Below are 12,422 nucleotides of genomic sequence, written 5' to 3' on the forward strand. Positions count from 1 at the left end.
AACACCCAGGACTGAGCTCCTTTAGGATGGGCTGGTTGGATCTTCTTACAGTCCAAGGGACTCTCAAGAGTCTTCTCCAACACCACAGCTCAAAAGCATCAATTCTTTGGTGCTCAGCTTTCTATATAGTCCAACTCTCACACCCATACATGACCACTGGAAAAACCATAGCCTTGACTAGATGGACCTTTGTTGACAAAGGAATGTCTCTTCTTTAATATGCTGTCTAGGTTGGTCATAACTTTCCTTCCAAGGATTAAGTGTCTTTTAATTTCATGGCTGCAATCACCATCTGCAGTGATTTTGGAGCCCAGAAAAGTAAAGTCAACCACTCTTTCCCCTGTTTCCCCATCTATCTGCCATGAGTGATGGAATCGGATGCCATGATCTTAGTTTTCTGAATGTTGAGCTTTAAGCCAACTTTTTCACTCTCCGAAGGTGTGATACTATGTATAAGAAAACTTCCCCAACATGAATAATCATACTGTACTTTTTACCCCTATGAGGTTCTTAGGTCAGAGTGAGCAGAATTATGTATTTATTAGTGGACATTTAAAAATCATGTTGTAATGGGCACACAATATGATATGAGTTTCAAATGTGAAACAGGATTATTTGATATTTGTATATATTGCCAAATGATTACCAAAATAATTCATTAACATCCATCACCACACAGTTGGAAATTGTTTTTGCTTGTGATGGGAACTTTCAACTCTTTGGCCAATGCAATTATTAACTCAACAAAAAAATTCAACTCAATTAGGCAAGTTAACTCACAGGCAGGTGTTCTTTGATGTCCCTCACATTTATTTTCTTTGTCCTCAGGGTCCAAGAGTTCCAGTTATGAACAACGATGACTACCATCACCATCCCCCCATTTCTAAGGTACAGTCTGTTTGACCATAAACAGCTATGGTGCCCCATCCCCAGTCAGAGGTTGGTTTCAGAATGGATTGGTGACTTCATTCTTGCAATGAGGACCAAAAGCTGTGGGGCTTCTAGTAAGATTCCTCCTTCCTAAGAAAAAACCCTGGCATCCCTTTTCTTTCAGGGCATTGCAATTTCTGAATGCAATGCTGGAATGGCTCCATCCAGCAGCCTGAAAAGGGGCACCAGTCCAGTCAGAAAGGCAGAGCAGAAAAATGGACCTTGATGACATTGTTGATCAGCTGAATCACCCAACACTGAAGTTTGTTTGACCTCAGAACTTCCCAGTATGTAAGATAATAAATTTCCTGATTGCTTAATCTGGGGAGTATGGAGAAAGAGAGAGAGAGAGGGAGAGAGGGCCTCTCACCGTGATTACTGTCAATGGATAAGACTGATTTAGAAGAATCATTAAATTCTGAATGGAACATTAAAAAAAAAAAGGTTTACTTTGTTAGAAACCTTGCAATACAATATTATTAGCTATTGTTGCTTTGTTGCACGTTATATCTACATGACTTATTTTATAACTGGATGCTTGTACCTTTTTATATCCTTCACCCACTTCCCCTCTCTGACCTCTCTTCTCTATATTTACAAACTTGTTTTTTGTCCTATCTTGCTTCTCTAAATCTTTTAGAGTCTTATGTTTGTCTGATAGATAAGATGTTTATACATACTTTGGATGTCATTGTGCTTCAAATAAGGTTTTTCATGCTAAGAACTTTGTCTTTAAAGTTTCTTTAGTCAGCAATAGTTCTTGGGGAGTTCTTTCATGTCATTGCATGTAAATCCACATTTTTCTTTTCTGCTGCTGTTGCATGTATCCAGATTTTACAATATGAAGAAATTATATTTTTCCATTTTCTGTTTTTATGCCCATACAATAATGCTGCAGTGAATATCTCAAAAGTACCATAAGAACATTTGATATTTTCCTTAGAAGAGACATTATGTGGTTCTAATCTTGGGTTGTAGAGTATATATATCTTACATTGTGATAAATTCTATAACTCTTGTATTTAATGACACTCAAAGTGCCATTGGTGCTATAGGATAGGGTCAACTTCCTATATGAAATTAACACTCTTGCTGCCATATTTTTTTCATTTTTAATATAAAAAGTTTTGTTGTCAGTTGGTTTAAGTGACATATGTACTAGTCCATCATTGATCTCACTTGCTGCTAAGTCGCTTCAGTTGTGTCCGACTCTGTGTGACCCCATAGACAGCAGCCTACCAGGCTCCTCCGTCCCTGGGATTTTCCAGGCAAGAACACTGGAGTGGGTTGCCATTTCCTCCTCCAATGCATGAAAGTGAAAAGTGAAAATGAAGTCGCTCAGTCGTGTCTGACTCTTCAAGACCTCATGGACTGCAGCCTACCAGGCTCCTCCGTCCATGGGATTTTCCAGGCAAGAATACTGGAGAGGGCTGTCATTGCCTTCTCCATTATCTCACTTAGAATGAAATTAATGGAAGACTAAGATATAGGAACTTAAAAATGTTAGGAAGTTAATTCATTTTATATTAGGTCATTAGAATGGAAAGGAGAGTCCAAGATGGTGGCTAGGAAAAGCCATGCAGAGGGCAAACAAAGAAAAAGCCTTTAAAAGAGGAAGCTGAAGACTGGAGTGAGAGCCTCTGGTAAGAAAACATGCCCAGAACACGTTCCATTCCCTTATTGGTCTTGAGCATATGCCTTTTTGCACTCCCTTTCTTGATTGGTGGTGGGGATACAAGTTCTATTTTGCGTAAGGCTGAACCAATCAGACTCCAGGAGGATGAGACAGAAACTATACAAAGGGAAGACAAGAGAGATCAAATCTCTCCTGTGGGGTCAGCCTGCTCTACCATATTGAGGGTGTACTGTCTACTGCCTGCTGCCATTTTGCACTCTAACTAGCCTATATGAGCTGTAACTAGTCTGTTGATGAGACAATAACCTTGAGGCTGAGCTATCTGCTGTCTCCTTAATAAATCCTGGCTACTTGAGCTATAACTAGGCTATTGTCCCAAATCCTTGCTATGAGGAGGCAAGAGCTGAGAAATCACAAAAACTGTGATTATTTTGTCATTTCAAATCTTTGTTATGATGAGACAAGAACTAAGGGAGAGAAAGAAACTGATCTGACATATCTGTGCATACAAAAATGTCAAAACTTCAAGCTTATGAGTCACTGTCTCTGAAGGAGGCATAGGTTTTTCTTTTTCCTGAATAGAATGAAAGTATATAATTTGTAAAGAATCAGTCTAGATAATTTGTAAAGGAACTTTCAACTTTACATTTGTAAGATTCTGTAAGGTTGGCATTTAAACATTAAGAGACTTAGGAATCTTGAAATTATACATTATCAAATGCTTTCAACTTTCCCAATTTGATGGATAAACAATTTACTTTAATCTCAGAAAAAATTGTATTTCTTTGATTACCAGTGTAGTTGAAATTTTCACATATTTTTGTATTTTCATGGTACTCTGTGAATTATATACTCATATCTCTTGCAAACTATTTTATTCATTGTATTTACTTAAGTTGTTAAGAATATATATATGTGCATGATGTGTGTGTGTATCTTTGTTTTGAAAAAACAAAATGCAAAGTTTTTAATGGTATCACATCTTTAAACTCTGATTGTGGAGTCTTTTGTTACCATATTCCCCAACCCCCCTGAAAACCTGTTACCTATTTTATTTCTGGAGAAGGGTAAACAAAAAAAGAGAAGATATTCACTTTAATTTGAGAGGCAGCTATGCTGGAAGCAGCAGTGTCAATAATTTTAAGCCCCTAAGAATATTCTCAGTAAAGGGAAAGCTGAGACTAAGAGCAAGATCATCCATTTTCACTGGGATAAAAGAATGAAGAAAAGCAAGCTCAGTAACACCAAGTGGGGTTTGAACACAGAAATTAGGGTGAAGTTACTCCTTTCAAATGCAGATTTTTAAATGAAAATATGTGTATAAGTCACAGTTGTATTCTCTCTGAATTCAGCTGGTCTCCTACCCATAGTAGAAGCCCCAGGAACCTGAAGAACAAAGACATTATTAACTAGATACAGTCAAGTCACTCCTTCTAAACTGGGATTTGACTGCTGATGGCCCTGTCTAGCTCACAGCTGCCTCCAGGGATTGGAATAAGTAACTATGTTGGCAGGAAAGCCAGATACTGAGGATGCACCCATCAAAAAGTTGAATGCTGTGCAATGGGTCCGAGATGACTTGCACACCCTGTTCACTGAACATTTTCTGACCTCTCTGGACAGGAGTATCTGTGAACATCAGGCTCATTTGATGATGCTGCATGTCTGTGCTCATGTTGATAGTAAACAGGGTAAACATCATTCTCATTATAACTGAAGTAAGATGAAATTGACAGCTATGTCATTACAAACTTTTATTTTGGTCTAGTTTTCAATTATTTACTATGTGGATTTTGCTTTAGCCATGACTAGGGCATTGTTCTTCATCTTCCAATGTTTATTTGGTAGATTGTTAGTATACTTGGAATTTGTTCATTCAATAATTTTTCCTGAATAAATAACCTGCTATCTTGATGTGATTTATTGGAGGAGTTATTGTGACTTTCCTGACTTCACATGCCATCTTTCATACATTGATTTGAAATACCATATCTACTGAACATTAAATTTCTATACATGGTGTATTTGTTATTCTGTTTCATGAATCCATTTTCCCATTTCCAGACCAGTAACACAGTTAAAATGCTTTAGTTTTGTTTTTATAAGTGCTACGAAGCAAATTTCTGTATTTCCTGTTAAATGTGTGAATCTGGTTGGATAAGAATAGACTTTCACTAGAAAGTCTATTGTAATAGGGAGAGTGCTCTGATCTCAGAAATCTGTGAGGATCTCAAAATCATACTGAAAAAAAAATTCTTTGATAGTGTAAAGGAGGAAACAGGCAGAGATAAACTTAATTTTTGGAAGGGGGAGCTGGACAAGTAAGGGGAAATTATCCTCAGTTTGTGACAGGAAATTGATTTTAATGTGGTCAGCCATTTTCCAGGAGAAGTTAAAAATGAAGGCATGTTCTACTTTATTTTGATTCTTACTCAGGCTTGTGGATAAACTTAGTTCAGAGACCTGTAGGAAAAAGAGAAGCACTTGTTTCAAGCTTGACCAAAGCAAAGCAAAGGGTAAGAAATAGCAATTTATAAATGTCATTCTTTAGAACTGTGCAATTTCCTTTTTCACAATTTTATACTATATAAACATTAGTAAGGCCCATAAAAAATGTCTTGGGACTTTGATTTTGATTGAACTGGCTCTGTAGATTAATTTGGAGGTAATAGATTCCTTATAAAACTAAGATTTCCCAACCCCTCCAGTATAACAGCCTATGTAGCTTATGATTTCTTTCAATTATACTTTCCAGTTTTCTGCCTAAGAACTTCGTGCATTCTTGGAAGATTGTTCCTAGTATTATTCTTAAATTTCAAACAATTTTCCTATATCATTTTAAAATGGTTTTTTCTTTTGATAGAAAAAAACATTGCACTTTACAAGTTGATCTTGCTATAGATGTAGAACTCAATATTTTTCAATAAACTCTCTGAAGTTTCTTTGATAGACAACTTGCCCTCTGCAAATAAAGACTCTTTTGTGTATTTCTTTCAAGCACTTGTATCTTTCTTTTTTAATCGCACTTGTGTGAGTTTGGAGGTGGGATAAAGATTTGTGAGACAACTCAAGTATCAGTGTTCAAATATTTTGAGATGAACACTTAATAGTTCTCCATGAGGTTGCACCACAATAAGTCCTGCTTCCTTACTGGTAAAAGTTCAATGGTTATTGAGTTATAAATTGCATTTTAAGAAAAGGTATCAGATATTCTGTATGCATAAGGAATTTGGCAGAGCACACAGAGTTGATGTATGTCATGTGTTAGATGGTGCTTTTCAGTAGCTATATTCTTACATTATTTAAATTGAAAAAAAATTGATAACAAGGACAACATGAATAAATATTGATTGAAAAAATAAACCCAAAACACAAGACATGTATGATCGATTCCTACCCTGATCTTGTCTCCCTTTCATAGTTACTATCTACTATCACAAAACTATAGTTTTTTCTGGTATACATAGAGTCTATATTTTAACCTTGACAGTTATAAAATATTCCCTAAATATTCAAATATTAATAAATATATACTTTTGGAACTATGAAGCATTTACTGAAAATCACCCAAAAACTTGACCATTCTTTATAGCGTACAAGGAAATTTTTCCTTGTCAACATAGGTAGAAGTCTTTGGGTCTGTGGACCAGCATTCCTTAAAATTGAGATGACTTTTCATTTTGCTATAGTTTATTAATAGTTCATTTGAGTAGCTTGTGTTTTCTTCTTACAGTGCTGCAATGAACCGATCTTCTCCTTGAGCTCCCTGCTTTAGAAGCATTTAGAGCAGAGACTTCGTATTGTCTGATAGATAAAAAAGGACCTTTGCTAAGATTCACCTCTTTTCTTTTCTGTTGGTATTCTCAGAGATCTGGAAACCAGAAGTTTGTGACTAGAGTAGACTGGAAACCACATACCATGACTTCCTGTCAATGGAAACATGAGAATAAGGGGAATTGAAACCTTGTGTGTGTGGAAATCCAGGAGCATGACTCAAGAATCTAAGACTTGAACATTGGAGATGCTGAGAATCCATCTACTCTTGGTGGATGTGAAAATTGGATGACTGTAGAGCCTGAAAGCAAACTGAGTGTCACATAATGAGAGAGACTATTGTGGGTCTAAATTGATCACCCAGATTGACAGTCTGTGGTTGAGGAGTCTTGATGAGAGAATATGAAAGATTGATCGAGCAAAGAGGATCATGTCCTGAAGGAGTTAGATAGGGAAATCTGGAGTGGCAGCAGAGACGATTCGGGGATGATAATGAGAGGGAATTGAACTGAGGAAGCTAAGATATATGATATGAAATAATTCAAGGGGAAACACACAGCAAAGGGCTGGGACATTGCTTAAACTGTATTCAGTACAGAATGAATTTCCCAGCTAGGAAAAGTTACGAGTGTGGTAAGAGATGAATCTGGGATCACTCCTGGGAGACATTGTTTTGTAGGGTTCTTTTTGGAGGAGTGGATGAAGGCTTGTTTCCATGGGGTTTGCTTGTTGAGAAAAGTGCTTTGTACTGTCTGCTTCAGGAAGCAGCTAGAAATTTTCAAGCAGTGAGGTGAAAGTAGCATATTAGGGGTGATTGGGTTTGATTTACTCTTTCTCCTTATCCCACATCCAAAGAATGTATGTCCTGTGGAAAATAATGGATTCCAGGAACAGAGATTGCAAGCAGCAACTGGTATGGAAAATACAAATACACCAAGAGAAAAATTGTAAATTACCACCATAGTCTGAAGAAGAAATACCATGTAAGTTAGACGTGAACACATTAAACTGAGAAGTGGAAAATTATCCATACATGTGTTACTTTTTCTTTGATAGCAATTATAATTTTTGTTGTATCACAATATATGAATATTCTCTTCAAAGAAGTTATATATGTACTGATACAGCAAAATACAAAAAAATTTCCCTTACCCACAGCGGGCCTGTCCAAAACACAAGTGGACGTGCATTTTCTTTCTCCCTTATGAAGGCACTTAGGATTTAAACTTTGCAATAACCCATTAATCTTTCTAAATATTAATCTACATGGATTTATGTATCTATATATTTTTAAAATATTGTTTCAAACTATATGTAGGATTATGTGACTAGCATTTTTCACATAAAAATATTCCTTTTAAGTATATATGCCTTCTAGCACTATGTATTTTCTTATTATAATTGAACTCTGATTTAACTCTGCCTTGTTAGTAAATATTTTAGTTTTAAAGGAGAATTGCACATTTGAAGTGGGTGCAGATTGATTATTTGATATGTACATGAACATGATACTTAAAGTGGAGGAGGGCAAAGACCCCATACCTCGTTGTGAAATCCTTGAGCCATTACCGAGATATGCAAAAGATAAGGACCATGATCAACTGTAGAATATAGGACTTCAGTACTGGGAGGCAGGAAAAGTTGAATGGCTCAGCAGAGTATTCCTCTTAAGGAGCAGGGAGAGGATGATCCTATGGACACTCTTATTGAAATGGAGCAGGACTCTATGGTCCTTGCCGCACCCCACCTCCCCCAACCCCCACATCCTCTGCTTTTCTTTTGCCTGTGGAAAACTTCAGTCAAAGAATAAGTTTAATCAGAGAAATGAGAAATGATAAAACAATGGAAAACAGTCAAAGGAGACTAAATTATAATGATGTAGTCATTAAGCGTAGTCAAAGACCTTTAGTTCTTTCTCAAGGGCTATAGATAATATTCTGAGCCATATCCTGGGAGCTGTCTTATAGATACTAAAACCCTAGATGGAGAAGTTAGCGACATGATGACCAGACTGTACCCAAGACTTGAGCTGCCACAATTCTGAGAAGTGACCACAAAGAAATGGGAACAATTGGACCCTGGAGCTGAAGATGAACTGTACCTAAAACATTCAAGATGATGTTGGTCAGACCAGTGATAACCAATCAATCTGAAGATGACTGTTAGAGATGACTGCATGTAGCACCCCACCCCCACAATCTGTCTATAAAAGCCTTACCTCCTGATTGTCGAGGGAGGGGTGTCAGCCTTTGGACAGGTGTCTGTCACCCTCCCCCCCCACACAGTTGCCAGCAGAAATAAAGCAAATTTTCCTTTCCACAATCCTGGCTTGTTTATTGGCTTTTGAGTCGTGAGCAGCCGGACCCCACACCCTCCTTTCAGTAACATTATCTTATGGTTCCCCCACCACTCAGAGCATCATGACTCCCACACTTAGGTGAGGATTGTGGCTCCCCACAACCAGACAGATAAGACCTGGTTCCCCAGAGATGTCTGTGTTCCCACTCTACTGCTCTTTCCTATAAATTTTAGTATTCTATTCTTCTTCTTCTTTTTTTTTTTTTTTGCATTTCTCTTTGCTCTTTCTTTCAAAACACCAGTAGTCACTGAGAACACTTGAGTTATTTATTCAAACACTCAGAAGTTCTCTCTTATTCTTTATACTCTATTTATTGTGAGGCACACAAGCACTGGTGCTGCCTTGGTGGCTCAGACAGTAAGAAACCTGCCTGCAATTAAGGAGACATGAGTTTGATTCCTGGTTTGGGAAGATCCCTGGAGAAGGGCATGGCTACACACTCCAGTATTCTTGCCTGGAGAATCCCTTGGACAGAGGAGCCTGGTGGGCTACATACATGAGGTCCCAAAGAATTGGATATGATGAGTGACTAACAGTTTCACTTCACACAGGCACTAAGTGCTTATGTTGTAATTTTAAATAACTTACTAGAATTGAGAAATTGTGCTTCTTGAACACTGTCTCTATCCCAGTGCCCTCAGCAGAATTCTTATTTTTTATGGCTAGGATGTGTATTCTATCTTGTAAACTCAAGACAAAACTTGCTGTTGTCATTCAGTTGCTAAGTTGTGTCTGACTCTTTGCAACCCCATTGACTGCTTCATGCCAAGCTTCCCTGTCCTCCACTGTCTCCTGGATTTTGTTCAGATTCATGTCCACTGAGTCAGTGATGCTACCTAAGCACCTTGCCCTCTGCTGCACTCTTCTCCATTTGCCTTCAACCTTTCCCAGTACCAGGGTCTTTTCCAATGATTTGGCTCTTCGCATCAGGTGGCAAAAGTATTGAAGTTTCAGCTTCAGCATCAGATCTTCCATTGAATATTCAGGGTTGATTTCCTTTAGGATTGACTGGTTTGATCTCCTTGCTGTCCAAGGGACTCTCAAGAGTCTTCCCCAGCACCACAGTTTGAAAGCATCAATTCTTTGGCACTCAGCCTTCTTTTTGGTCGATTTCTCACATCCCTACATGACTACTGGGAAACCCATAGCTTTGACTAGACAGACATTTGTTGGCAAAGTAATGCCTCTGCTTTTTAACACATAACCTGTTAATCACATTAGTAAAATATATCTTGCTGAAACATCTCAGACATTACAGAAGTTACCATGCCTCTAATCTCTGCCCCAAACTTAGGCTCTTTCCCTTGCACCGGAAAAAATAGAATATTTAACTCTCTCTAAGAATTAACTCAATAATACTATGCCCATTGTATTTCTAGTTGCCTTTTTTACACTCAACTATGTATATTTCATGCAAAGATGGGTTCAATAAAGGACAGAAATGGTATGGACCTAACCGAAGCAGAAGATATTAAGAAGAGGTGGCAAGAATACACAGAAGAACAGTACAAAAAACATCTTCATGACCCAGATAATCACGATGGTATAATCACTCACCTAGAGTCAGTCATTCTGGAATGTGAAGTCAAATGGGCCTTAGAAACATCACTATGAACAAAGCTAGTGGATGTGATGGAATTCCAGTTGAGCTATTTCAAATTCTGAAACATGATGCTGTGAAAGTGTTGCACTCAATATGCCAGCAAATTTTGAAAATTCAGCAGTAGTCACAGGACTGGAAAATGTCAGTTTTCATTCCAACCCCAAAGAAAGGCAATGCCAAAGAATGCTCAAACTACTGCGCAATTGCACTCATCTCACACACTAGTAAAGTAATGCTTAAAATTCTCCAAGCCAGGCTTCAGCAATACGTGAACTGTGAACTTCCAGATGTTCAAGGTGGTTTTAGAAAAGACAGAGGAACCAGAGATCAAATTGCCAACATCCGCTGGATCATCAAGAAAGCAAGAGAGTTCCAGAAAAACCTCTACTTCTGCTTTATTGACTATGCCAAAGCCTTTGACTGTGTGGATCACAATAAACTGTGGAAAATTCTGAAAGAGATGGGCATACCAGACCACCTGACCTGCCTCTTGAGAAACCTGTATGCAGGTCAGGAAGCAACAGTTAGAACTGGACATGGAACAACAGACTGGTTCCAAATAGGAAAAGGTATACATCAAGACTGTATATAGTCACCCTGATTATTTAACTTATATGCAGAGTACATCATGAGAAATGCTAGGCTGGATGAAGCACAAGTTGGAATCAAGATTGCCGGGAGAAATATCAATGACCTCAGATATGCAGATGACACCACCCTTATGGCAGAGAGTGAAGAAGAACTAAAGAACCTCTTGATGCAAGTGAAAGAGGAGAGTGAAAAAGTTGGCTTAAAGCCCAACATTCAGAAAACTAAGATCATGGCATCTGGTCCTATCACTTCATGGCAAATAGTGGAAATAGCAGCTGACTTTTATTTTTCTGGGTTCCAAAATCACTGCAGATGGTGATTGCAGCCATGAAATTAAAAGACTCTTACTCCTTGGAAGGAAAGCTATGACCAACCTAGACAGCATATTAAAAAGAAGAGACAGAGGGCATTCGGCGTGGAGCCAGGAGCCGCGGCGAGGCGGCCGGGAGCTTGGCGTGTGCTGGTGACCCGAGGAGAAGAGGCGGAGGCGATAAGGAAGTGAAGGATGCCAATGCTGCGCTGCTCAGTAACTATGAGGTGTTCCAGTTACTAACTGATTTGAAAGAGCAGCGTAAAGAAAGTGGAAAGAATAAACACAGTTCTGGGCAACAGAACTTGAATACTATCACTTATGAAACATTAAAATACATATCAAAAACACCATGTAGGCACCAGAGTCCTGAGATTGTGAGAGAATTTCTGACAACAATGAAAAGCCACAAGTTGACCAAAGCTGAAAAGCTTCAGCTGCTGAATCACAGGCCTGTGACTGCTGTTGAGATCCAGCTGATGGTGGAGGAGAGTGAGGAACGGCTGACAGAGGAGCAGATCGAAGCTCCACTCCACACCGTCACAAGCATCCTCCCCGCGGGGCCAGAGGCCGAGCAGCAGCAGAATACCAGCGACGACGTGGCGATGGAAGAGGAGGACCCCGCATAGAAGAGCACAGCTGGCCCGAGTGTCTCCTGAAGTTGAAGGCCCAGCAGCTGGTTCCCAGATATTCAGAGGATTGTTTATTTGATTTTACCTTCTGTCCCAACAGGCCTCATTTCCCGGTTAGTTGGGTAAACCACAAAAATAATCTTAAAAGAAATCCTTGTGCCTCTGGGAGAACAAACATGGTGGACTTGCTGAGATGGTCAGGGCAGAGAGCTAAAGAGAGGAGGAGTGAGTCAAAAAGGACAATGCCTGTGGAACTCTCAGTGGTAAAAATATTTCTTCTGTGGCCTTTGCCATGGTTGTGGGAAGGTCTCTGTACACAGCTGGTAAATTACTTGCCTTGGCTTAAAAAAAAATAAATAAATAAAATAAAAAATAAAAATAAAAAGAAGAGACATTACTTTGCCAACAAAGTTCTGTCTAGTCAAGGCTATGGTTTTCCCAGTAGTCATGTATGGATATGAGAGTTGGGCTGTGAAGATAGCTGAACGCTAAAGAATTGATGCTTTTGAACTGTGGTGTTGGAGAAGACTCTTGAGAGTCCCTTGGACTGCAAGGAGATCCAACCAGTTCATCCTAAAGGAGATCAG

At 38.7% G+C, this 12,422-nt stretch overlaps 1 protein-coding gene across 1 annotated transcript; it reads left to right on the forward strand.

Annotated features, from left to right (window-relative positions):
• Positions 1 to 4,070: 4,070 nt before the first annotated feature.
• On the forward strand, positions 4,071 to 12,173 carry LOC122440971 (DNA-directed RNA polymerase III subunit RPC9-like). The gene is made up of 2 exons (XM_043467613.1): positions 4,071 to 4,257; positions 11,291 to 12,173. The coding sequence occupies exons 1-2, from the start codon at positions 4,071 to 4,073 to the stop codon at positions 11,830 to 11,832; spliced, it is 729 nt and encodes a 242-aa protein (XP_043323548.1). The 3' UTR covers positions 11,833 to 12,173.
• Positions 12,174 to 12,422: the final 249 nt, after the last annotated feature.

Source organism: Cervus canadensis, chromosome 4, assembly GCF_019320065.1.
Source record: "Cervus canadensis isolate Bull #8, Minnesota chromosome 4, ASM1932006v1, whole genome shotgun sequence".
In the NCBI taxonomy this organism is placed as follows: Eukaryota; Metazoa; Chordata; class Mammalia; order Artiodactyla; family Cervidae; genus Cervus; species Cervus canadensis.

Bases quoted from the DNA above. Each gene is read 5' to 3' on its own strand.
- LOC122440971 (XM_043467613.1), top strand. From the start codon at position 4,071: ATGTTGGCAGGAAAGCCAGATACTGAGGATGCACCCATCAAAAAGTTG. The intron at 4,258-11,290 runs GTAAACATCATT...ATTAAAAAGAAG, and splicing joins TCATGTTGATAGTAAACAGG to AGACAGAGGGCATTCGGCGT.